The following is a 27,859-nucleotide window of genomic DNA, read 5'->3' on the forward strand; positions in this document are numbered from 1 at the left end:
TGGATACCTGCAGTGGGTATCTGGCATCAGTATTAACTGAGCCATTCTCAAGACGATTTTTCTATGTGCATGGAAACGAAGTCTCAGCCCCTGAACCAGCCAGCCTGAGGAACACTGCAAGGTCTGCCTCCAGACCATGTTGGCTGCTTTGTCAGGAGCACTGCTCCTTGTGCTAGCAGGGGTCTGCGAGCCCTTGAAGCAAGACGCACGCCCTCCAGGAGCTTCCTTCTCCCCTTCCCGGCCCGGAGGCCGGGCCGCCAGGTATCCCCGCGTGGAAACGGGGCTGGTGCCCGGTGCTGCCCGTGCCCGGTGACGGGTGGCCGGTGTGCGGCACATCCCGCGCTGCCGAGACGGGCGCCGCTGGTACCGCGTCACCCGCGGCAGTCGGTGCCAGCCCGGCCCCCCAGCTGCCAGCGCGGCCACCAAGGCATCGGGCATGCGCTCGGAACGCTCACAGCGCAAGAGCCAAGCCCACACACCCCGTTATTAACTAGTTTAATGACGCTCGGCACTATTAGAAAGTGACACATAATTGTATTTGATTTGTGTACATTTTAATTACTACCCAAGCGGTGCCAAGGTTGATCAACGCATCATCGTTTCTGTTCTGCTCTGTAACCGTGTTTGTATTCATTTGCATCTGAAATAGGAGGAGCTGCGGAGCCCTGCCGCGGATGGAGCGAGTTCCTCTCAGTTTTTAAACAGTGTCATCTCTCAGACGGAGACGCCTGCGGGACCTCCGCCTGCTGATAACACTGTCATCTTGTCCGGAGCCACAGCTGAAAAGCAGGTTTATGACCACATGCTGCTAGACCCTCCCAGGCCCCAGAGGAGGCAGCCAGAGAACAATCCATTCACTCATCTCTCCCCTTATCTGTGATGGAAGTAGAAACAATTCCATCATTTAATTTACTATTGCAACGAGGATATGGCTCATTGCCCCTCGTTGTTTTGAAGATGGATTTAATTAATCTCCTATGAATCTTGCCAATAAGCGTGGCAGCAGCGTCAGTACAGGCCTGAGATGTCAAAAAATCAGCTGCAGGGCTGGGTAATGAGTGTTTCTCAAGCCAGCTCTGCCGACAGCACTTAGGACTAGAGACCTGGCCCCAGCAGAAAGTAAGGAACATACGGAGTTAATACGCTACTGCCTTCCTCTGGGAATCCGAGCTTAGGTTTGACTTAGACTACTGAGAAAAAGAGAGGTAATTGAATAATTCCTAATAGCCACATATATCTTTAATGCAGAAGCCATTTGTAATCACTGGAAAATAAATAATTGCAATTAACCACACTGTTAAGTAAATATCCAGTCCCTTGGGGAAGCAATCTGCATGCTTTTATAAGTCTGGCTACAATATGAAACTCATCACAATGTCTATGAGAGTAATTTATAATGAACGTTTAGCAGGTGCCTCAGAGGTGTTGCTGCAATTTACATTCATTAATAAGACTGTCCTTATTGGAGCTGAAGTTGTATGCATTTTCATTTAATAAATCTCTGTTACATTTTCATTTCACGCAGATTTTGTTTCCAACATTTCCTAGAACCATTTTAGCTTGTAAAGAAAGTTAAAACCTTTGCAAGACAAAGCTATTTACAATGAGCTATTTGAAAAGATAAAACCAATGAGGATATTACACACATTTCTAACTGGAATGAACACATGAGCTGAAGCTTGTAAGCTATTAAAATAATTCATTTCATGATATGCAGGTTTATTTCAGAAATAAAGCAATGCCATTTTTCTTCTATAAGGTTGGCTTACTACCACTTTACTGAAGGAAGCAGGGAACCCTATTACACTTTTAAACCAGCTGTCACTACAGAGCAAAAGAACACATTAACTGAAGAACACAAGAAAGAAAGAACAATTCCCTTCATATGTGTAAAAAAAGGGCTCTTTTGCATGATTTGCAGCACTATGTTACCAGCTTTCCTTCCTGACTACTTAAAGATTTAACAGGACAGAATGAGGTTTCGATAGCCTTGGTTCAGTCACCATTTAGTCAAGCTTTAATGAATCTGCTGCTTTTGTAAGAAGGGGTCTGCTTGCAGCACTTGCAAACCTGTGCCTCCTCCTTTGTCCAGCTCTAAAAGCTACAGGGTCTTAAGAGCTGTCTGAGGATGACCAAGTGCTCTTTAACTGTGTTAAACAGAACAACCTTCCAAAGATACAGAACATGATTTAAAAATACTTCAGTGCTTCAGCTGCCGTGTGTCATGGTTTAAACCCTGTCGTCAAGTCAGCCATGCAGTCTCTGTCTCACTCTCCCCCTTCTTTCCCTCCTCCCTACTCCTGAAGGGATGGGAAGGAGAATCGAAAAGAATGTAACTCCCACGGGTTGAGATAAGAACAGTTTAGTAACTAAGGTATAACACAAACCACTGCTGCTACCACCAATGATAATAATGATAAATGAAATAACAAGGGAAGAGAATACAACATCTCACCACCCGCCGACTGATAACTTGCCCCCACCCAGCAGTGAACCAGTCCTTCCGGGTAACCCTCATTTACATCCCGGGCATGACATGCTGTGGTATGGAATACCTCTTTGGCTAGTTTGGGTCAGGTGTCCTGTTTCTGCTTCCTCCCGGCTTCCCCTCCTCCCTGGCACAGCATGAGACTCACAAAGTCCTTGGTCAGAGTAAACATTCTGACCAGCAACTGAAAACATCGGTTTTATCAGCACTGTTCCCAGGCCGAAAGTCAAAACCACAGCGCTGCACCAGCTACTAAGAAGGAGAAAAAATGACTGCTGCTGCTGAACCCAGGACACCGTGTTATCCTGTCACAGAGCAGAGGGTTCACTTCTGCGCTGAGGAACTCGGCAGAACCCACAAGAGCTTACCCCACGGCTCAGATCTTAAATGTGTATGTACAGACATCTGCACATCACTGCCTAGAAAAAAGAACAATGTATGGTTTGGTTTTGGTTAGGGAGGCAGAATTGCATATGCCCATGATTATATACACTTACTTTTTAATGCTATGTTAGTATTTAATTAAATTAATATTTAATACAGTTAAACATTACTGATTTCTCCTGAATGCTTGCTTGTCAAAAGTAAAGAAAGTCAGAAGTTTTAAAAAAGCAATATGCAATTCTGCCATGCACTTCTGATGTATTCAAACCATCTTCTGCAAGTAATAGATAACAAGATGGCAAGATGGTTAGTGTTGATACCAATACTGCAAGAAGACAGCAAGAGCCTCATCCTGCCAGATAACCCACTTTTCTTGAGGGAAGCACACCTATGAAGATGAGAAGGGAATCACCTCTCCATGTCCACCCACAGCCCGACCACCTCACTGCGAATCAGGTTTCCAAATCAAAGCTAATTGCCTAAGGAGTTGTTCATCGTTTTGATGACAATCACAGACGGGTCGTTTGCTGTCTGGAGTTTGCAAAGATCCCGGTTACTGCAGGAAACACAGGACTCTGTAATGAAACATGCTCAACTTATATTTCCTCACATTTGGGTAAGATCTAAATCAAATCCTTAGAAAGAAAAGCTGATCATCAGCTTTTTTGCTTTCTGAACAAAGGATGTTTGTTCAAGAGACAGCGAGATGTCTCCCAGGAGGAGGCCCCGTTTTGTAGATGAAGACATCACAGCACTAACAGGGAATGCTCCTTCATCTTTTGCTGGCAGAAGCCCACTTGATAAAAAGATAGGATGCCACCACTGTCTTTTCAAAATGAAGACCATATTGTGCCAAGACTGTACGATCAAATGAAAATGATGTGATTCACTGTAGCATCAATACGGCAGGAGCTAACAAGTCATGTTAGAATAAAGTTCCTCTTTCACTAGGTAATATACAGTCAAATGGTCAGAGGTGGCAGGGAGGCACAATGCAAGTGAATGATGTAGCTACCTATGCAACCTCTTCATGAGTAGTTATTACCTTTTAAAAAACATTTAATCAGCAATTCCAGTTATGGCTTATCAAACAGCTGCTTGGCAGAGGTCTAGAAAGGAAATACCTTGCTTGAATGTAACCCACTGAGCAGGCAGGGGAGCAGTCAAGAATGAATTCCTAGCTTTAGGATGACGATTTTGCTTCATATTCTGCAGCTAGAGCTTGAAGGTTTTTCATAGGCTAAAATGACTGGAAACCTGTAACAGCATTTCTATTGCAACCTCGATAAATCTTCAATTTATCCCTCTGCAGCTTAGTAGGTTAATGTCAACCCTAACAGGGTGACCTTTAGTGAGGAAAAACTTTTTCTGGATACAAGTGAAGCTTATGGTTTACCTTGAGCAAATGGATTTTGTGATTAATATGACCTTCTCCTGAAGACCTCTGGTTTGCATACTGAACTTTATATTCCTGAGCTGCAACTCTCGGAACCGAGGTGCACACAATTATCCTTCTTCTCTTCTTGGAAGTACAAAGAACTTTAAGAGACTGGAATCAACAGTATCAGACAGACACAGGTTTTTATTCCAAACCAGTTAAAATAAGCCCAGTTTATTAAGCCTGACTGTACTTTCCTAAAAGGGATAAATAATATTTACAGGTAAGAGTTTTAGTGGATAACTGATTTCTTTTAAATTATGGAAATATACTAGTCCTCAAAGATTAATATAGACTGTTACTGTGGCCAGCTGACAGCAAAAATACTCTTCCTGGCTTTAGGCCCACCTAATACTTGAATGGTGATTTAAATAGAGCAAGACTGGTAAACTGGCTCACTGAGGTAGAAGGAACAGAAGGGGAAATAGTTCTACGAACGACACAGCCAAAGCTGTGATGCACAGGGCTGGTGCATAGGAATGGTAAGAGAAGGCAGCTCCCCACTGAGGCACAGCATCAGCCTCCGAGTTCCAGCACAGCGCTTGGGCAAACGGATGAGACTGGAAACGCTCTTTTTTCAACATCTGCTCTAACAAACGGAGGGGAAAGGGCACCTCTGCATGCTAAAGACACCAAATGACAGCCCGCGCGGGACACCAGTGCGTAAGCAGCCCTGCAAATTTACTGACAGGGGTCACGACCCTCCCACTTGCACTTCCATAGATCCACGTGAAGGAGGAAGCAAGGCGAGATTTATGCTGCCACATTTACACTGGTAAGTGCTTGTAGAGTTTACAGAAAACACCAGATGCAAATAAGATGTTTCAATGTAAAAAACCCAAATATATATGATGGTAAAAGTGGAGATGAGAATGGCCTTGGACCTATCACAGCATGAAGCTTGTGTGGTCAACAGCAGCCACAGCAGGTATCAAGCTGCTGTTCTCAGGGACTGACAGAAGAGAATTGACTTACTTCTTCCATGCATTCACTTGCAATAGCTTCAATCCTTTCACTTCTCATCCCAAACAAAAAGAACTTGTCCTCCTCAGGGCTTTGTAATAAACCCTTCATTTATCCCTCCACAAACTTCAGTTCCCTTCTTCCCCTGAATGTGCTTCAGAGATTTTAGTATCCTAGTTTTATTAGGTCGACAGCCAACTAGTCTTGTTTCATTTCAGAACCTGCAGGCATTTACCCTCCTGCCTTTTCTGGAGAACCAAATAACTCATGGCAATTTTTCAATTCCTGGACTATTCAGCCTGCAGCACACCTCAGTGCTGCCGCAGCTCTCCTTCAAATCACCTCATCAAATCTCCTTTCACTTCACTTTGAGAAGATAATTTTCCAGAAACAGGAAATCTACCTTTGTCACACACACTACTAGGAATTTGCAACATATTCCAGATAACTGCAAAGACTCCAGTGACCCACATGAACTGTCTTTACAGCACAAGGAGAGCAGAACTTCTGGGAAAATTGTAGGAGAACCGCCTCATACACACAGAAACATCAGAAACTCCTGCTTCTGTAAAACGCTGTGACAATACCTGTATTAGAGTCATTGCAGAGAAGCTAATGCACACTACAATACAGAGTCAAACTAATGTAGATGTTTACAGTAATTTTGCATATGTTGTCAACACTTCCAGAACATGCTGGGAATAGATGTGCTGGAAGATACCTGGCAGCAGTGGGCAAATCATTAGAATGTTGTATCACCCCAAACGGCTAGCATTTGAAAGACATTCAGTAGGCAAATCTTTGAATTGAAACAGCACAAAATACTCATCCAACTTTGCAGCTGGAGGATTAACTGAACCTATCTGACCATCAGAGAAAGAAAGTAGGGTCTTAGAGCATACCTTAAAATGATCAAGACTTGGGGAAATGTAAATCTCTTATACTGCCTTACTAAATACATTTCCCACTTACAAAGCTTGGTTTTGGATACGCTTCTACATGAAGGACGCTGAACTGAGGATATTCAGCAATGAATAACCGCAATGGCAGTACCACAAGCAGGAGTGCAGAAGGGTCAGTAATTTGCTGGCCTGAACGGGTCCACAATGAACCTCTGAAAAGGTGATGCCTTCCAAGAGCAAGGCTGCCAGCAGAAAACTCAAGGCCAGGCTGGGCAAGGCTTGAAGCAAGCTGCTCTAGTGGAAGGTGTCCCTGCCCATGGCAGGGGTTGGAACTGGGTGAGCTTTAAGGTCCCTTCCAACACAGACCAGTCTGACAGCCCATGATTCAATTTTCTGGGTGTTTTACAGTAACCAAGTAGTGGCATTTATCTCCCTTAGGGAGAGGGGCTGACCTCGCAGCTCAGCTACACAGACTCAGGAGCATGTGTCAGGATCAGGCCCTGGTGATTATTACTACAGCAATGCTGAACCTTTATAATTAACACTCACCAGCACTTCATTTCCATACAGTTATTTTCAGTGGCTGGGGCCTTTAGCCTGCCCCAGGGACAAGGAGGATCAGGTATCACACAAGATCTTTCAGCCTAAGCCACAACAGGCGCCACTGGCTGAGACCTGGCAGAGCCCCTGACGCCTCAATGTGTGGCATATGCCAAGGCATGGAGTAACCAGACTGGTTGTTCCAGCTCCTCTTGTGCTCCCTGTCCCTTGTGCTGTCACGCATGGGCCCAGGACTGAAACAGAACCCTATCACTGGCCCTTGGCAGGCTAAGGACAGCTTTAAAATGCTTTCAGTGGATGAGCTGAAGGTATTTCTCTGAATATCATCATGTTGAGCTAAAAATTATGCTCAAACTATAATTCAGATCTACTATAAGCCAACTGTATTTGCTATGCTTGTTATGCTACAGACGTCCTATTTCTTTCTTGCCAGTTTATCCCCTGGACAATGCCCTTGTTAATGCACACATGGCCTGAAGCCTCTACCTGTTTTATTGATCCCCCCCGGATTCTCCAACAACAGTAAAGCAGATTTTCCTAGCAAGGAAATCAATATGCCTTTAGATTAAGGTTCACATATAATGTTTAATAAGTTATATTTTAATGATTTATTGTCTATTAATTCTCAATTTATAAGCACAACATTTTTGGCATCTGATTTAGCACATTGCACTTCAGTGTGCGGACTCCACACTTGAAACAGCTCTCAGATTCTCCCTTTCAATGGCTTAATTGAGTAATCCTTTAGAAATAGACTTTATTCTCTGTGTTTGGTATAAGCACAGTCTACATTTCCACAACACAGGTATTGCTGGTAACATCTTAGTATCCAAGCATTCAGCACATTGCAGTCTCAAGAGGGAATTCAAAGGTCAGCAAGAAAAGCAGAAATAAATTCAGTAATATATAAAAAGATGACAGGTCAATGGATTAACCCTTAAAATTTGTAGTGTTAACTGCACTGCTGAATAGCCCTCTGCCAGCTTTGGAAAAACAGCACAGCTGAGAAGCACTATTTTTAAATCAGTTTGTAAAGTGATCTGGGATTGGATCTCACACATATTACATACCATCAAACCATTAGGTCCTATCCACAATAATTCCCACTAGAGGTGGCCTGTAACTGTCCTTCCAAATGACACTTTAGAAAAGGATCTGTCTCCTAGAAGACCAGACTTCATTGTGAAAACAGTGCTACACCCTTACTATGGAATCATGCACGACTGTTCCATTGTTAAGATGCTGTCAAAGAAACACTGCCTGCACCATTGCTTCTGTGTAGTACGCTGCATGAGACAACCATTTCTTACATCTCTTGGATCTTCTCACATACCAGTTTATAAACTACCAAGCACAGAAGACTACAAAAAAAACTCAGTATGACTTTAACCATGTAAATTACAAGTGGAAGTTTCAAGATCAACTTTAATTATGTTTAATTAATGTCGCAAAGTAGCCGGGTACAGTTCTGGTTAACGAACAGGAACATCTTTCCTGCTTTCCTGTTGCTTTTCAAAATAGGAAAGATGTATTATCCCAATGCTTTTTACACTCACACATGCATGCATAGGATTTAGGAAGAATGGGTAAATGAATCTGATTCATCTTCAAATTACTGCTCGCATGCTCAACACAACATTAACTGACATTGGTAAAGCATTCACAGGCAAAAAGTGCCATGTCAGGACTAAGAGTCACTTGAACTCTTACTACCTGTTGTGCAGCTCACTCTGTGCAGCACAATAGTGATACTATTTTGTTAGAAGTGGATCACTCTGAAACTCAGAGATACAAATGTAGGAATCTGAATCTGCTGGCAATAAAGCATCCTCTGCATACAGCCCTGCAGCCTGCGAGACAGTTGGTAAGTTAAAAGAAACTTACAGCACCCTTCACCAGTACGGGGTGCAGGAGATAACTCTGCTGCAGCATGGCTGAGAGAGGTGTGCTTAGACAGGAGCCTTCTCAGTAATACTATTGCACCACTGGTGAATAAAAACCAAACAGGCATAGTATTTCAAGAACAACCTATAAACACTGCTGATAACACTGGCAACCACAGTGCAGCAGAGCAGGATTTTGTCCTTAACACATGCAAGATGAAGCTGCATACTCAGAATCAGTGACTTGGATTTCATTTCAATTATGCCTTAAGTTTGTTGGTTAAATTACTACGTGGTATAAAGGATTCCAAGAAGGAAGTTATTAGCTGCAGAGGCAGTGCTGTAATGTCAAACTCCTGTTGTTCAGCAGGACTAGTTGCCTTGTAAGGAAGAACTGCACCACAGCGCCTTCCACACCAGAGCACCTACTTCCCACTGCTTGATTTACAAAGTAAAAGCTTTGGTTCAGAAGATACATGCCTACCTTCAAGGACACCAAAAAGACATTACAGTATCTCTAGAATTTAAGTGGGAAAACCATGAGATTAAATTTGTTTTCAAACTGGACATAATTTCTGACCCCGTGCTACCTGGGGCTAAGCCTCAGCAGTACAGTCAAGGTAATCTCAACCCATGATAAAGAAGGTTTACTTCATTCTTTCTGGCTTCATACAAATCTTCCAGTCACCCTTCCACATCAAATGCTACTGTCACAAAGGTTTGCACAAATGTCTGCTGGTATTTTTAGAGTGTGGAGTTCTATCACAGGCAGTTAGGAAATGTCTCTCTTTTTCCCCCTACAGAGTAGAAATATAAACCAGCACTTACTCTGCTGGCAGCAAAGGGCTGTGACATTCACTGTGAGCTACAAACATAAGCCAGAAGTCACAAACGTACAACAGAAATGTGGTCCCCTGTGCTCGAGCCCAAAGAGATTTCAAACACGAGATCTGAATGTCTCTGAAGGAAGAGGCTCCTCCATGCACTGTGAAACCTCCAGGTCTCACCTTAGATGGTCCCCACATGGTCTCTTTTCCACACACAGGACCATGTACAGGTGACATGGACTCTGTACTTACCGCCGAAATTCCCTTTACATACTGTCCTGGGTTCAGCAGCAGCAGTCAGTTTTTCTCCTTCTTAGTAACTGGTGCAGTGCTGTGGTTTTGACTTTTGGGCTGGGAAAGTCGGCCAGGACTTTCGGCCTGGTTAAACCATGACACACACACCCACCAAGAAGGAATGCAGCATGCCAGCTGTGATTCCTTAACTGCTCCAGCAGGTTCCCAACTGAGATCCTTAGTTACCTGTCACATGTTCCTGTTAAAGGTATTCTTAGCCAAGTCTAATGTCAATATTAAGATCAATCTGTTAAGTCGCTTTTCCACAGGAAAAAAAATACTTGATAAGTAAAAGCTGGTAGAGCCCACAGGAGAAGCATTAGGAAAGTCCTACCTCTACCACTGCTTTGGCGTCCAGTCTGAAGTTGAAATCTCCGAAGACAAAATACGAAACTTTCTCAAACCGCTGATCTATAATTCTGGAAAAAAACCCAAAACAATTGTGTCATTCAGCCGCACATGGATGTGAGGGTGCACACAGACACACGTGTTATCTCTAAGCACAGGTCAGAAATAATTACTGGGAAGATCAAACCTACCTGTTTATACTGGAACAATACACTAACTGTGTTTCTGGGCTGATTCTCTTTGCTTAGGCAATTCTATCTGAAACCCCAGTAAAATAAGGCATTTCATTTCCCATCTGGCTGAAAGAGCAATGTGGAGGAAACCAACTTTGCAGCAGTTAGTACAAATGATGCAGAAGCAGCACTTGGGCATCACAGAGATCTTGAGGGCATCACAGAGGTACTCCACACCTTTGGAAGTTTAAGTTATGTGTCTTTAGGCTGTGCAGCTAAGAATTAGAAACCCCCAAGTAGTGGTGAGTTCAGAGTACGTCCATGTTTGAGTTTACTTAACAGTGAGACTGTGATCATAATGTTTACCAGCGTTTGCTAGTACTCTAAGGACTGCATGACAAGTGACATGTTGGGGCTGTACATCAATGGTCATAGCTGGTGGAGGCTTGTCTATGAGGTTTTCCCTGGCTCAGTTGCAGTTCTCTGACAGTTCTCCTTTTTGTTCTAAGCAGATCCTACTGGGACTGTAGCTACACCTAAAAGGTGATCTTTCCAGATGTGAAGATTGGCTTTTTTCCTCAAGCCTTTGCTCAGTATCAAACAGGGAGCTAAGACGTTACTGTTCATCTTGCAAATCTGGTATTAACAGTTCAATAATAACAATTAACAATTGCTATTGTATTAGTACTTATCTATGATTATCAACAATTGTCTGGTACTCCTAACCATGTGCAATTTTATACACTTCCAGGGATCCTGGCTTTTGGAAATCCACTGATTCACACTTAATTTCACAATAGCAATCAACAGCATTCATTTCTTACCAGTAGCTGAGGAACGTATGAAAGACCTGAAATGGGACAGCTACAGAGAATATACACAGACAAAACACACAGAAAACTGCAATGTACACTAGGTGTACGATACAGAAGAAATAAGGAACAAATGCACTGTGTACATTCTGGAGTACATAAATATGGAAGCGTTATGACATAAGGAACCCCAGCAGACCCAGAGGCAGGGACCTGTATAGATAGGTGAAAGATTGTAAAGTCACACACAATAAGGAGGTTTCTGGCACAACACTGCCCAGCAAGGAGGCAAATGGCTTCAAAAGTTTTAACACATTACATCCATTTAGACTTTTCCAAGCTGTAAAGAAAGATACAACATTGGACTTAACAGTGAAATACTGCTGCTCCTCTCTAAAATACTCTCCCATTCTTAGTCAACAGTCATCAATTGCTTTGGAATATTACTCTATCAAAAAATTAAGTGGACCTAAGGCAGTGATCATCTGAAGCAGTATATCCGCAAAGACTTATCCTTTGCTGGTGTGAAGATCTCCAAATCCTCCATTCAGTTAACAAATTATTGCAGGTACTGTTAATAAATACTGCCTAATGTCAGCTCCCAGCAAGCCCTGAGAACAACCTGTACATAACATTAGTTTGATTAGTGCTCTCATGGCACTTTAAAGGAAAATGAGAACTTAAAAGTTAAACCATTTACATTACCACAATTTGCTAACACTATCATTGCAAAATCTGAGATGCAACTTCCACATAAGAAAAAAACGATTTTGTTTTGCCAACTTTCCTCATTCATTTCTTACTTCTGGCTTTGCTCATTGCCATTTACTGCTGACAAAGAAATGACAGATATTGCAGGAATGACATCAAGGTCTAGAGAAGGCCTCTTAAAACAAATTGGTATTATGAGAATGATGCCTGTGATTGTATTATGCAAAGATGGATTTTCCAAATAAACAGACTATTCCAAAAATAGCCAGGTAAAATGTCTCCTAACTGATGATCCAACCAGCTCATTAGTCTGCTGCTGATCAATTCATTAAAAGTCAGTCATTTCCTAGTCTTGCACATTACCCCATTTAAACGTGATTTGCGTACAGATCAATTCCAGCTTTCAAACTGATAATTTTAACCAGCTGCTCTCCTTGTAGTTTGTCATGTTGGACATTTTAGGAAGAGTGTCTCATGACAGACTGAAGTACAACAGTCCAAACTTTGCTTCTCAAGAAAGATGCTTTAAGTGGCTTCTGACTATCTCCTTTTCATGGGTGCTGAAGTTCAGGTGTATGGTGAAATTATCAATGGTACAGCAGGAATGCACAAATTACATACTTATTAAATTATCTGGGATACCTAATAATAAAATATGTGTTAAATGACTCAATACATGTATGCAACACACTGTCCTTTCCATTGGAACTTACCATTAGTTCAAGAGTTCCCAAACCTTAGAATTATTTCAGCAGTGGTGCTCTGATAGCTCTGTTCTGAAACACTTACCGGTGCCTACAACTGCACTGAATCAATGGCACAAGAACCAATCTTATTGATTGTGCTTTTAAAAACAGACCCCAAGTCAGCACAGGAGACGGCAATACAGAAGAGTACAGCAATATTTCCTGCCCAAGGAAAATGTGAGAAAACACTCGGCGCTGGAACCGAGCCCTGCAGAGCTCCATCAGGACTGGCACATGCAGTGAGGGTGCTGGGACAGGAGCAAGAGCTAAACCCAAGTGTTCCTTTCATTCTCTTAGCCTCCACCTTCTAAGTCACAAACACATTCAGTTCATCACAATGCAAGTACATAAGAAAGTGGAAGACAATTTCGTCCCACGAGTGCTTGCAAATCACCTAGGAAGGCTCCAAACTCTGTGTTGCCCTACTTTGCTATTTGTTTCTATAACAATACCCTTCCTCTAACCATGAATCAAATAAGCCTTTAAAAAATGTTGCCATGAATCAGTCAATGGACTGATAAATCTGAATCACACAGAAAGCAAGCAGCCACCTATGTCACCAGCATTAATCTCACAGTTTTAGTGGCAGAACACAGTGCCATTTCCTTTCCCCTGCACTTGCTGACTACCAGATGACCCTGAAGAACTCCAGCACAACTGTAGGCTCTGCTCTTTCCTCTACAACTTTTCTAAATGGCTTGCGACAAAAAAGTGACTTGGACAAAAGTTTCATGACTGTGGAGATGCTACAAAACACTTCCACAACCCCATATGCCAGAGCAAACAAGAGATCAACAGTGCCATGACTAGTGCGCCTTGTTGTGAGCTCTGCAGGGCCATCAAGAGGTGACAGGCAAGCAGGATGGATACAATGCAATGCAAATAAACCAAAAAACTTTTCAAACAGACAACAGCCTTTCCTTCCCAGAAAAAGAAGTTTCCCTTGGAAAACGCTGGAAGAACACCTTCACTCTTCTGATCCTTTGTTCTTGCTCCAGAAAGCATCGCTTATGCGTAAAGAGTTTATTTGCACTTAGAACATACCAAAGAAGTATCTCTTACTTCTGCGCATTTTGGAAATCAAAGTAACAAGTTCATTATGGCAAATAAGGACCACTGGGAAAAAAGCACACTTAGACTGGCTTTGTTGGTGACCTTGTTAAACTTTAAAGCCCACAAATATAAATGCTATAGATGATTTCTCTTCTTCTAGTTCTCCAAACACAGAGCTTTTAATTGCATAAGGCATCCTTGACAATAGTATCAGACTCTTCATACTTGGAGAACATTACCTTTGTTATTTTGACAGTTTCAAACTAATTCTACATCTTTAACTGTTGGCTCTACACTGAAAGACTTCAGAAAAGGTTGGGTTATTCTTTTCTCAAAATACAACAGAACTTGAAAACAAGCAGAGGCAGACCCCACACAGTTCTGGAAATGGAATAGCTAGAAATAGCTGTATAGACATGACAGGGCAGTGAAAGAAGGAAACTCTCCAGCAGTAGTAACTTTCAAGTAAGGTTTACAGTTAAAGTTGATGACATGCTGAAATGTTTTGAAGAGTCAGATCCATGGTTCATGTATTTTTTTAAGGAGTAAACTTCACTGGTAAGGGTGCAAATTAATGTTAAATTACAGCAATTTCTTTGCTGCAAAATAAGTATGTTTAGTTCTTATTTTGGTCTAATAACTGCAGGTGACTCATAGTGCACATCAGCCACTGCTTTGCAAACCCAGATAAAAGTTGCTCTGTCTGCACTGAGGGTGCTGTACCGGTGAGAATTCCAGCAGAGCAACCTCCACCCATCCCAGCAGTTCAGCATGGCAATCCTAAAGCATTTTCCCAAAGACCTGTCACAAAATCTGTCTGTAATCCTGGGGGCACCAGGAGAATTCCAAGGAGCCTCTGAATCCCCCCTGAGCCATGGCACTGAAGTGCTATACCTTAAGCTAGCCTGGCTGGCCACAGTGAAGAATTCTCAGCTTGGAGCAAGGGCCAACCTGCACAAAAGGCAACCTCGAGAGAAGTCAAACGCACACCACAGGACAATCAAATGCTCAGGTTTGGTCTTGGAGCCCAGGATATGTCACATGTTTTGACAGAAAGACAGACCTCCCAGTCGGGATGGCAGTGTCAGCTAAACCTGCTGTGAAGGGTAAGTTTTTTCAAAGCCATTTGGATCTGGATGCCATATTCTGCCCAAGACTACATAAAACAAGAGGCAGAGGTTCCTCTTCTCCTTGATACTACTGGAAATCGGGGTCTAGTTATTATTAATTTTAGCCTCTGCAGAGAACACCAACAGGAATTGCTTAGCGCAATCTTAAAACGAACAATTCCATGTTATTGGAATCACTGAAATCCTTTTGTAATTTAAAACGCTCATTATAGTACTTACAATTGAAGTTACTTTATGAAATGCACCCTCTTTTACAAAAGCTATATGGTGTACTGTATATATGTTTCAAAGCACTGAAATTCAGCCAGGAAACAACAGGGCAATGAGACACATGACTGACTTTCCCCTGCTTTCATACTTACCCCCTCCATACTGGTGCAAGAAAGGAGATGACAAGGAAGCTGCTAAATATCAGCAATTTGGTCATGGTGGAGAGCAGCTGAACATGATTCAGTGTGACAAGAGGCACTGTGATTTGGCTAAACCATTTCTCAGGGCACTTTGTAAGGAGGATCAGCAGCATTATTCCTTTAATAGCCATGTCTAATGCAATAGCCAGCTGGGTTTTGTCCCAGACCAAGGTATCAGCATCAGGTCAGAAGGTAACATTCTGTTTACACGATTATTTCCTAAAGCACTTATCTTCTCCGCGGTGTGAAAGTTGACTTTTCTGTTTGTAAGGAGGCCTAAAGAATTGAGGGAATGGGAAAAATTAGCTACACTGAGCTGGAGCTGAATGGCATTAAGTGGGAGGTCTGAGAAAGGCTGCTGCAGCGCTCAGCAGGACACCTTATTACCCGCGTCATCGCAGTTCATTCAGGCAAGCCATACCAGTGTCACCAGCATTCCCACACAAAGACAAAGTTCTTCACACAGTCTATAAACATGCCTCCCCGGCCAATTCATCCTCACTTGACACCGCTGAAAAGAGGGGCTCGAGGGGGGTTTTTGTTATTTTTTTTTTAAGCACAACAATAACATAACAAAACCAAAGGCAGCCCCGCAGCTCAGCGCGGTGGGCTGAGTGCAGCGGAAGGAGGGACGCTGTCACGTTGCTTGGGAAGAAACAATCCAGAGGTCAGGCCATATTGTATTCAGTGAGCAAATTTTTGTAATAACTGAATGTGTTTAAGCTGGATACTAGCTAACATGAGCACTTCCCTATTTCTCACAAAACTTTCGGGGCAAGGTATTCCCTTTCCACCATCCCTTTATTTTCACATACAACCCAGGCAGAAGCATTAGGGGTACAAAAGCTGCTCTTACAATGAACTACTGCCTATATAAAATGCTCTTTTCTAAGTGAGTATAAAAATCACAACTAACTATGCTGAGGAGAGGCAGCTCGGTCTCGGTGTGGAATCCCCTCCCAGGTTAAACCGCTAACCTGGCTTGTTGCTGACTGCAACAGGTTCTGGTTTGATCTCAATCCAGTAAAGGCCACGCTGCCCCTGTCTCTGCCCGGGATGGTCAAACCTTTTCACATGCCAGCTGATGCTGAGGTGCTCAGGGACCACCAAGGCCGAGCCAGCCACTGGCACCTTGCTGCATGTGGCGCAGGAGCCTGGGCCTGGCAGAGTCACCATGCAGCACTGGGAGTGTCACCATGAGGCTACTGGTGCCATGGCAGAAAGTGACTTGACCATTCTGTCAGTGGGAGCCGAGAGCAAGTGTGGAGGTAGCAGGTGACCTGTGGGTAAGGAGGTTAAACACACTTTCTTTATCTCTAACTCCAGAGGCAGCAGCAACTCCTGCAGTGATTTCTGGTGGAAAGCCAAGGAACAGTGACAGTGAAACCTGTCTTCTGCCACAGCCATAATGAGGACCTGAAGATCAGCTCTACGACCTGCTGGAGCGAGTCCAGAGGAGGCCCTGGAGATGCTGAGAGGGCTGGAGCAGCTCTGCCCTGGAGCCAGGCTGAGAGAGCTGGGCTGGGTCAGCCTGGAGAAGAGAAGGCTCCTTAAGGGGAGACCTTAGAGCAGCTCCAGTGCCTAAAGGGGCTGCAGGAAACCTGGAGAGGGGCTTTGGACAAGGGCCTGTAGGGACAGGACAAGGGGAATGGCTTGAACCTGCCAGAGGGGAGACTGAGATGAGCTCTCAGGCAGAAGCTCTTCCCTGTGAGGGTGCTGAGGCGCTGGCACAGGGTGCCCAGAGAAGCTGTGGCTGCCCCATCCCTGGCAGTGTTCAAGGCCAGGTTGGACACAGGGGCTTGGAGCAAGCTGCTCTAGTGGAAGGTGTAGTGGAGCTGGATGAGCTTTGAGGTCCCTTCCAACCCAAACCAGGCTGGGATTCTATGATCAATAGAAAGCAAATGTTAGGTTTTGGCTTATACAGAACACAGGATTGATGTGTGGCCTTTCACATTTCTGCTATTCCTATCCTTGTGGCTTTTCCTTGATAGGCTTTAGTCACAGAGATCAGCTTGCAACCTGCACCTCAAGAACTGGTCCCGCAGGGAATCCACCTCCAGCAGAGTATTTAGAGAAATTTTTGAGACAGAGCCCTGCCATCCCTTTGCAGCACAGTCAGTGCTCAGCTCCCACCGTTTAGAGACAAAATCCAGAAAAATCCCCATTAGCTCTGAATGGGAGTTATCTGGTGACCGTCGAAGTATGCCTCAAAAGCCATGACATAAGTGCCTTCATTGGCATGCCCAAGGTGTTGTAGTGCTGCCATTAAAAAGATAAAGTTTATCATATTTTTGTGCCCTGTTCTTTCTGATATAATAGCTAAAACCTATTAATAACACCAAAACATCTCAAAAGGTCACGCAGGATACAGCAAGATGAAGGGAATTGTCAAGAAGCTTAGGCAATCATCTTAGCACTCAAGACATTTGCCAGGGCTGTTTAACTAATATGTGATGTTCACTTTTAATTTCAATATAGTGCCATTTGCGCAAAAAATGTTGTATTTTTTAATTAATTACAATGTCAGCAGCTATTAAGATTAAAAGAAAGACCACATCAATAATAAATACTTAATCCAAAGAAAGGATTACAAGAAAAGCAATAAAAATCAATTTTTAGAGCTGGAAAATTGTGACTTTTTCCTCACTTGACTGGTATTTTCATTATATTGACAAACCCATGATCTTACCTGACACTGACATTCGCCTAATGAAATAGCAGCCATGTATAATGATGTAAGTCCTTGTCAAGTTTGCTACAGGAGAACACAATGCTATGGCACTGGTGGTGTGTTAGAGGGACATTTTCTTGCTCTTCATCTGATGCAAGAGAAAACAACAAAAAGAAACCAGAGAAATTGCACGTCTTTTTCAGTCTTCCTTTATGATGGAAGATTAAAATCCTTCCACATAACTTCTGGAAATCCTCAGTGTTGGTAACACTTGGTCACAAGCAGGCAGCAGGTAACTGCTGTACGTTAACTCACATGAAGACCAAGACGTTGCAATTCTTGCTTACTGTTCTGCAGGACTTGGATGTGAGGAGGAAAACAGAACTCCTGAGTTCACTTAGCAGATAGCACTAAAAAAGTGCACTAAGTGCACTAGAAGTGCAGATAGCACTGCAACCACTTTGAGAAAGGGGTAACACAGCCTCCTGGGAACACAGAAAGGCTTCACTCAAAGGATTAAAAACCACCTGACATTGAGAAAAGCTAGCAACAAATCTCACATACTTAATTGTTAGAACCATAGAGGATCACAGACTGGTTTAGGTTGGAAGGAACCTTAAAGCTCATCCAGTTCCAAGCCTGACATGGGCAGGGACACCTTCCACTAGAGCAGGTTGCTCCAAGCCCCGTCCAACCTGGCCTTCCTTATCTTAAGCATTTATCCCTTTGAAAAGTGAACTGCAGTGAACTACTGAGCTGAGAGAGGAAACAAAAAGGGGTGACACAGGAGAAATATCTGAAGTGCTAAAGAGAAGCGAAACCCCTCTCTTTCAACAGAGCACAGCAGTTAAAAAGTGAGAGATGTCAACTTTAGGTTTGAATAAAGACAATTCTGCTGGATATAGAGATACATGCGCAAGAACTGAATCAGCTGAGCTGCATCTTCAATCTTACATCAATGGAACAAGAAAGCAGCTTTCATAGAAGGCGAGGCAGTTACAGCTATTTACTGGTCAGACCATGAAGAACATCTGCCAAGTCCATCTACAACTACCTCAGCACTTGGACAGGTGGACAAGAGGCTAAAATGCTGCAACTTGCATCTGGTTATTTACCTGCTGAGGAGAATATGTATCTTTCCAGGACATGAATCCATGACCCAGAGACAACAACCTCCTACCTTCCTATGGGGCTGCAAATGCTGGAATATGGTTATTCACATACTGCCCCATAAGCTCAAATGAAGCAGAATGGAGCTTTCAGCCATTTCTCCATTTTATAACTATCAGCTCATAGCATCATCATACAGCAAGCATTGTAAATAAAATCACAATAGCAATTTATTTTCATTTCTCTGCAAATGAATAAGAATTGGATCAACAGCCCATATAGATTCTTCTTAATTGAATCACAGCTATCTTGGAAGATGATACGGCCATACAAGAGAACATTTCAAAAGACACAAACCACAATGAATGCTCATGTGAGTGTCACCTTTAGCTAGGCACTAATGACTGCTCTTTATCTAGCTCCAGACTCTCTGAGGAACAAATTACAGTAAAAGGAGAAATGTAACTCAATGAGAACGTGAGGCAGTCTGCCCATTCTCCTATAAAGCTGCTTTCAGAGAGAAATCAAGCAGGCAACAAGTGATTTAGAGCCATTTCTTTTTCAAGAGGAATTCTCTCTTTCATTCAGTTGTCTCTGATTACACAAATTCTTCCAGGAGTGGTAATTTTTACAGTACACCCAATCCAGGCTGTAGTTACACCAGTCATGTTCTACCTGAACGACACGGGAGCCAACTGAAGCAGCTCCAGGACAAGCTATTTCTGGAAAGAAGGTAGGGATGAGTAAAACCCTAATGAAGGATGAGGAGGAGGTTCAGTACTGCCAAAAGCATTCCCAGCTCCTGGCAGACTCAGGATCCCTCATCACCACCCACAATGCAGGGCCATGAGCTTGCTTTCTGACAACTGCTGGAAACCCCTCGGGAACCTGCAGAGCTTTTATGTCACCAGTTCTCTTGGAGGAGCCACAGTTCTATGCCCATTGGCAATGTGAGGAGTGACTTCGTGTAGCCACACTGTCTTCTAAGTGACACCTTTCTGTGTGACACCTGCAAGTTCTTAAAGGTCCTGGATTTTGGACTGCTGACTTTTCAGCCGTTGCTTCCAAACCTGTTACCTCTTACACAGATTTCTTGTTATCATGAGAGAAAAAAAACAAGGTCTTTAATTTAAAATTTGAATATTAAATGCTGCAAATGTAGTAATCACCTGTTTAGTTATTAATTAATGCCAAAAAGAAAAAGAAATAATAAAAAAGGCCCAAATGCTGAAAACCACAGAATAAGGGCAAAATTACTGACTGCGACTGTCAGAAATCATCATTCCATGTGTCCTTAACATTATAACCATGTATTTTCTGCTACAATGCAAATGAGTACAAAATGACTTTTCTGCTAAAAATACACCTAACTCAAATTCAGAATGTGTTTGTGACCAAAGGACACAGGTGTGGAGTCTGGAACAACTGCACCAGACATGCAGAAGCTCGAGCCAGGAGAAGAACACAAAGCAAAGGAAAAAGTGTCTGTGGCTGTATTTGACACGTTGAGAGTAACAAGACAATTTTGCTGGATTTACTCTTTAAAGAGCATATTATACAAACAGGCTAATTTTGAGAGCACTTAACCTTAGTTTGGGGGGGGGGGTAGTGAATATGAATGAGATGAGCCTCAGGGTGTTTAATGAAAAGCTGTCTTTTGGAATGTGGTCTTGGGTTTTAAAACTTTGTTAGCAGACATCTGGGTGGAAGGTTTATTTGTGCATTCTATCTAAATACACAGAAATTCCTCTAACCGTTCCAAGGCGCATGATTGGAGTTAAAGCCACTGGTGCAAAAAATAAAGTACCAAAAATAAAATGCCCCCAAAGGAGCTGCTCTGAGGATCTTCTCAAATGACCCAGATCTTTGGAGTGAAGTTTTCCTTTGCCTAGAAACTAAGTGGCTTTTCTTTTGCTCATTCAGCTGCTAGTTCTGGGAAAAGCCCAAAGAGAAACATTTAGATTGGAGGGGTCTTTGAGAAGATGTGACAGTTGACTGATGAGCATCCATAAAATGACAAAGAATAGTTGTGTGGAGCCGGTGCATCACATCGCCTCTCCCTGGGAAACTAATTGCTCTGAATTGTTAATAGTAACATTATTTTTCTGGCAATCATTTCTTTTGAATACCCAAAACGAGCATGAAACAGCTCCTTTGACCGGACATAAAAGTTAAATGTCCCAATGTTGATCAAATTAACTTCAGCTATGTGACAATGGACTATATTTGTGAGAAAATAATGAAGGGCACAAAGGGGAGCTTTATGCCAAGATTTCACAGTTGTAATGTAAAAATGTTTCTGTTGAACTAGGCCAGGGAACATTTCAATAGGGAAACAGAAGAGCACTGTCACTTTCTTGAAAAAAAAACCACATTCATTTTATGGATCTGAATGCTCCAGATAATTTCAGGAAGTTTAAATGGCTGCACAGCAGGGCCCGCTGGATCAGGCTCACATCTCACGTCCTGCCCTTCGCAAACGCGCTCCTCATACTTTTAAGGGACCCCGGGCTACGGCTTCAGCTCAGTCCCTGGCCAGGCCACTAATTCAGGGGACACTTTTCCCCAGTAAGGGTCTAAAGGACATGACCAATAGGCCAATATGATTAATTGATATGACATATGCACAAGCATCAATTACAGCAGGTCAAGAAAGACTAAAGTAAAATGTAAATGACATTTCCTTGTGTATAGCTTAAACCCTCCGACTTTAGAAAATACTAAGTATTATTTTTTGCAATAAGTATTAATTTCCAAGTATTATGGAAACAGGGATAACTGTAGGTGGGAATTAACCAAATCGGGCCTGGAAGATTTTTTTTTGCCCCACAAAACATAAAGCAGGTGTTCTTATTCTCATTTGTAAAGCAAGTTCAGCTGTGGCTGTACCTATGCCTATCTGGAACAACGTAACTGACTTCTGGGAATTAACTTTTGGTTTATATTAGCATTGAGCAAGACTCCTCACACACACCAGTTCTGCACATACACACTGTGTATGTGTTTGTAAATACACAAGCATTTGCTTCACCAGTGTAATTCCAGCTCTCTTACTCTTTAAAGCATCTATCCAACAAAACATTTTCTTCACACTTGTTCAATGGCAAATGCTGAAACCAGTCTGGCGCAGTGCACACCAGCCAGCTGCATGTAATCTTCTCACTCTGTAACTCATTTTTAACATTATAAAACCCTCAGGAGAGAACTTTCAGTGACAAACTGAAATTATCCACTTGTCACTCAGGGATGCTGCACAGCTCCTGTGTTAAAACCTCGGAGTTACAATAACTTTGGGGAAATCAACTTCCTTGGTCAGTTCAACAGTGAAACTAACTCATTTGAGCTTTGTTTGCAAACTCTTTTCTATTTGTGTTCCAAACTCCTGTGATGGCTTTTACCATACATTACCAGGCTGCTCTAAACTCATGTTTATGAAGATGAAAGGGGAGCAGGACTGTGCTTTCCCTTGCTCTCACAGTGACCCAAACCAACTGTGAGAAGGTGTTTCTGCTTCATTCAGTGAAGGTTTAGCTCATTAAACTGTTTTCCTTCTCAGTATTGTTCACTGGGCTTGAACTGCATTGCTGTTAAATGCTCTTTAGAAGTTTAAAGGCTTTAAAGGAAAAGACTTATCAGTCTCTGTTTTTAACAGCACTAAATCTGCATTATTAGTTCATGCAGATAAGGGGATTTAAAAGCTCAGCTTGAAACCTCTCTCTTCTGTATTTATCTGACACTGCATAGAGTTCCAGTAGCTCAGCTGGAAATGTAGATCTATGAAGCTTTAAAGAGAGATTAAAGCCAAGAAAAGAAGTACTTTCCCCCTATAGATGCTCTCACTTTCCCTTTTCCTACTGTCTGAAGGGGTGATGGCAGACAATGGTCAAAGATGGTTCCCAAAACCCTCTGAATGGGGACACTGTTGGTGGCAGCATTCATTCAGAGCAAGCTCCAGTGTATTGTCCTCCCCAATCAGGGGATCAGAATAGAGTTTGCTGGTGGCTGCCAAAAGGTTAGCGCTGCCGATGAAAGGGGGTTCCCATTATTCACTGCTCTTACAGAACTCCCCTTTTGTGGCAGGCAGCCCATCACCGCGCTGCGGAGGTCCGGATCTGCGGCTGGCTGCTCCCTCCCAATGCACAATTGCACTGAATGCCAGCTCACAGGAGCGTTGTGCAACTGGAGCCCCGAGGACAGGGGAGCTGGGGCAGGTTTTGGCAGTGTCACATTTTAATGATAGACCATCCTGACATCTCTGACCCAGAGCTGACACGAATACCACCGTCCTGCTACCTTACCCTTGCCCTGGCATCGTGGGGGGTCCAGAGCCAACACCAGCTCCTGAAGCACTGTGCAAGCTGTACACAAGTGTGCAGTAAATAATGTGGGAGCTTTACACAGGTTTGCTACAGCTCCTCATGCAAAGCAGAGGAAAAGTAGAGGAGACCAATGCAACCAAGTTAAAGTGAGATAAAACGAGGCCTCCCCCATGCTGTGTGTGACAGAACCCGAAAACCTGGCTCTCAAACTGCACGGAGAGCAGATCTCGATCTTACTGTGTCTGTCCCCTTTTTATAAAGACCTTTAGAGCTATCTTTCATAGACCACCACATCCTACCAGCCTGCAAACCTCCCAAGTGCCCCCAGTGGTTTCTGATGCTTTGAACAGGTTTTACAAGCCATACAAGAGCAGACACACTGGATTTTTCCTCTTCATCCTTGTATCACCCCCCCCCAAGTGAAAATAAAAGCCTATTTTTGAGAAATTCTTACTCAGCCCTCTGCTGGGGTGCACAGGAAAAGCATTTCTTCACACAGTGGGGAAAGCAGCCTCCCCTGCTGAAGTATCTGCCTTAAAGAAGATAAAGAAAGAAATAGGACTTTGGACAGAAAGTAACTGAAAAGTATTTATAGCCCATTGCATATTTCAGAGCCTCTTCCAGTTAAAATCTACAGTGTTTGCCATGGCTGCTTTGAGGACACGCTTCCCAGCTCTATTTCTCATGCAGTCAAGCAGTACCTCTAGAGAAATAAATGCCTGTTCACTTTGCCAAAGCATGTGCACCCATGCAGAAATCACACTTTTTTGCTCAAGCAAAAGCTTTATAACTGCTAATGAGGGCAGCTGTAAATTGTTGGGTGTTTTGGGGACTATCCCCTGTGTGGTACCACCCACCAGATGAATCAGCTCTGTAACAGATGTTATTAATAACAGTGATGACTGCACACAAATGCTGTGCTGCTGCTTGAAAAAGATTAGCTGCCTACTGCACTCAGCTAGGCCTGAGATATGAACAGCACAGGGTTTAGTGCTGGAGGGGAGCTCCTGGTTTATGAGGAGAGAGTGGAAGAGCTGGATTTGCTCAGATTACAGAAGAGAAGGCTCCAGCAGCATTCTCTTGCTGGCTTCATCTATTTGGTAGTTTCAGAAAAGACAGAGCCAGACTCTTCCCAGTGACAGTGCCAAAAGTTGAGGGCAATGGGAAATCCTGTCTGCATATCAGGGAGAAAACGCTCCATGATGAGGGCAGCCAAACCCAGGAATGAGTGGCCCAGAGACACTACAGGTCACCGTGTGTGGAGCTTTTCCAAGCTCGGCTGGGTAAACCTGGAACAACCTGATGCGATGCTGAAGCCAGCCCTGCTCTGAGCAGGAGGATCAAAAAGAGACTTCCAGAGGTCCCTTCCAACAGGCTTTAGTCTCTTATTCTGTAACTGAAAACATACTTTGATGGCAGTGTTATGAGATTCCACGCAGACTATAGAGCAGCTCATCTAACCAACACATTTAAAAACCAAACCTGCTTTCTACTCTACAAGTTCTGGTGACTTCAGATTGATTCTCCAGTCTCAGTAATTTAGCTTAACAAACTAAGAGGCATAAACTGATCTGTAATTAGCATCATCTAGAAAACTCCCATCAGAAGTGACCATTTCCAGTTCACAGCATAAACCTCTCTACATTTCTGTGTGTGCCTTTTAAAACATCTTTTATATGCTGCTTATGAACAGAGAAGTTTGAAAGAGGCTAGTAAAGGCTAATACATACCTATCAAGTACATAGCCAAGAGCCTTATGCCGTATTCCTGAGTAAACCGATGGGCTTGTTTCCCAAGCAATTAAATTGGAAGCATCATGGAAAAGATGAATGTTTACCAAGTCAAAGGCACTATGACAAAAAAGGAAAAAAATAAAATGATTCAGGATAAAAGAAAGAAACTATTTGTTGCATCAGCAAAGCATTCAACATAACACACACGGTATTCGCTCTCATGTATTTCCTCACATGGATGGTATAAAATCAAGCTCTCTTCATCAGGAAATCATCACACACTATCATCAAACTTAGAGCAGCTCATTGACGGGGACGACTGCATTGAGGCTTTTACTGAAACATGCATCACATGAAAAGGAAAAGCTGTTTGTCAGGTGGCAGAAATCAAGCAGTGCCCTCACTAGAGATGTGCAAAACAAAACTGAACGTGCAAACAAACAACTTCAAGTTTATACAGAAGAACTGTGGCTTTGCAAGAAACACAATGAAAAGCTATTGACAGGAGTATTTTACTGACATTAAAGGCTAAATCAGCACTGCAACTCCTCATCTGTCCTCTGGATCCCCTCGAGCAGGTCTTCTTATGATCACCATGTGTCCACAGTTTTCCCACTGTGATAGGTATCTATAACTACATCCTAACATATATTCACTATCAGTGCGTAAGTCCCATGGCAAAAGGACTGGCATTTGCAGGGCTTGCACAGCACTTGGCTGATTTTGGCTAGTAGGAGTATTTTTAACACTATTAGTGCTGCTGGCCTTACAAAGAACCTGTATGCAAATGTATTCTTGTACCTTAAATCACTTCCTGTTCTAAATCACAGTACTGCTTTTCTCTGTGGCAGAAAACCTTCATGTAGACGGAATTTTCTAGCATATATATCTGCTGCAATAGCAGCCGTCCAGTATCTGAAGGGGGCCTACAAGGATGCTGGGGAGGGACTATTCATCAGGGACTGTAGTGACAGGACAAGGGGTAATGGGTTAAAACTTACACAGGGGAAGTTTAGACTGGATATAAGGAAGAAATTCTTTACTGTAAGGGTGGTGAGGCACTGGAATGGGTTGCTCAGGGAGGTTGTGAGTGCTCCATCCTTGGCGGTGTTCAAGGCCAGGTTGGATGAGGCCTTGGGTGACATGGTTTAGTGTGGGGTGTCCCTGCCCATGGCAGGGGGGCTGGAACTAGATGATCTTAAGGTCCTTTCCGACCCTAACTATTCTATGATTCTATTTTCTGCTATAAACATGCCCAGACAGAGGAGTTTCCCTTTGTCACTTGTGCTAATCACAACAGAGATGTCACCTCTCGCTGGCTGGGAGTTACTTGGAAGGCAAACTGTCCTTTGAGCTCTGGTTTCCCACTGCTGGAAGACAGGGCACATCCGAGTGGCAAACAGAAACCTGTGCAGTTGTTATGGCCAAACTGGTATTCTGCTTTATACCTGGCTTCTTGTGTCCTGCAGACCTGCTCTGCATCTTCTGGTGATGGGACATGGCGAGTCACAATGGAACTAGAAACACGGAATGTTCTTTTCACCTAGAGACACCACATCCACCTAATAAAAACCCCTCAAACCAACCAGTGCATGCAGCAATTCCTGTCTTGAGGGACTGAACCTCCAAAAGGGATACTTAGGGAACAGCATCGACAACACTGTATTTTGGAAAGGAGGTCTCTGAGCACTTGCAGAAAGTGGGATCCCCATCAGCTCCCACATGCATAATACTGCTATGTGTTATAAAAGTTGCTGCACTTGACTTTGAGGGCACAATTGTGGTTACTGTTTCAATAAATATATTTTTGGTAGATTCCATGAACACTGATAATAATTATTACACTAGTGTTGGACTGACAAGGGTAAAAAATGTCTTGCATATAAATGGATATCTTTAAACTTCTTTCAAACAGGGGAAGTTTGGGTTAGATCTAAGGCAGAAGCTCTTCCCTGTGAGGGTGCTGAGGCGCTGGCACAGGGTGCCCAGAGAAGCTGTGGCTGCCCCATCCCTGGCAGTGTTCAAGGCCAGGTTGGACACAGGGGCTTGGAGCAAGCTGCTCTAGTGGAAGGTGTCCCTGCCCGTGGCAGGGGCTGCAGCTGGAGGAGCTTTAAGGTCCCTTCCAATACAAACCAGGCTGGGGTTCTGTGATTCTATGAAAGTTGCTTGCACTTAAATGAGAAAAGACATTATGGGAAGAATAGAGGCAAAATGAAAGTGCCACAGTACTGACCAAGTCCAGTCTCAGTGACATTTTTAGGCAGGACACAGGGGTGGTCATACTGGGCTGGTTTAAAGCTCTCTGCCCAAGCATGCTTCAGTTCTGTTCGTGCCCTTGGCAGCACAGGCATGCTCCATGGGCAAAGGAGCCATGTCAGCTGCCCTGAGCGGGTTCTTGGTTTTCCTGTCTGACATTTCTGGAAGCAGCGCTGATGGCCAAAGCAACACATGTCAGCCAAGAGCTGCTCTTCCAGGCACCGTGTTACCTTCCACCTACAACTTCCCTGTCCTTACATTCAAACTTTCATGATACCACTTGTCTTGACAAGTAATGACACCGATTTCCTCCTGCCCTTTCTGCCGCGGAGACAGCCAGCAGCCAGCCTGCAGAGGAGGCTCTTTCCAGCTCTTACTGAAACACTCCCACCATTCTCAACTCAGTAACATAATCATGAGCCATATTCTACAGCTCCTCCCTTGATCCTATTCTACAGGTTATACACTATGAGTCAGTTACTCTCAATAGTGTGTTTGTGCATTTGAATTCTCCTCTCAAACTGCAATGCTTTGCACTTCCCTGACTATAAGCTTGCAATCCTGCTTCCCTTAAAATATCAAACCAATTTTGACTGCTGATTCTGGCTTCTGATGTACTTGCCAACATTTCCAGGGTGGTGCCATAC

General features: G+C 43.3%; 1 protein-coding gene across 1 annotated transcript in view; it reads right to left on the reverse strand.

Annotated features, from left to right (window-relative positions):
• The window catches only part of INPP5A (inositol polyphosphate-5-phosphatase A), a gene marked incomplete at its 5' end in the record, with an annotated part of 219,221 nt that overhangs the window by 61,753 nt on the left and 129,609 nt on the right, over nt 1-27,859 (reverse strand). Inside the window, 2 exons of the mRNA XM_080621714.1 lie at nt 10,075-10,159; nt 24,954-25,073. Of these exons, the coding sequence (XP_080477840.1) occupies nt 10,075-10,159; nt 24,954-25,073 (205 nt within the window). The remainder of the gene's footprint in view (nt 1-10,074; nt 10,160-24,953; nt 25,074-27,859) is intronic.

The sequence above is a fragment of the Psittacula echo genome (assembly GCF_963264785.1).
Source record: "Psittacula echo genome assembly, chromosome: 6".
NCBI classification, from domain to species: Eukaryota; Metazoa; Chordata; class Aves; order Psittaciformes; family Psittacidae; genus Psittacula; species Psittacula echo.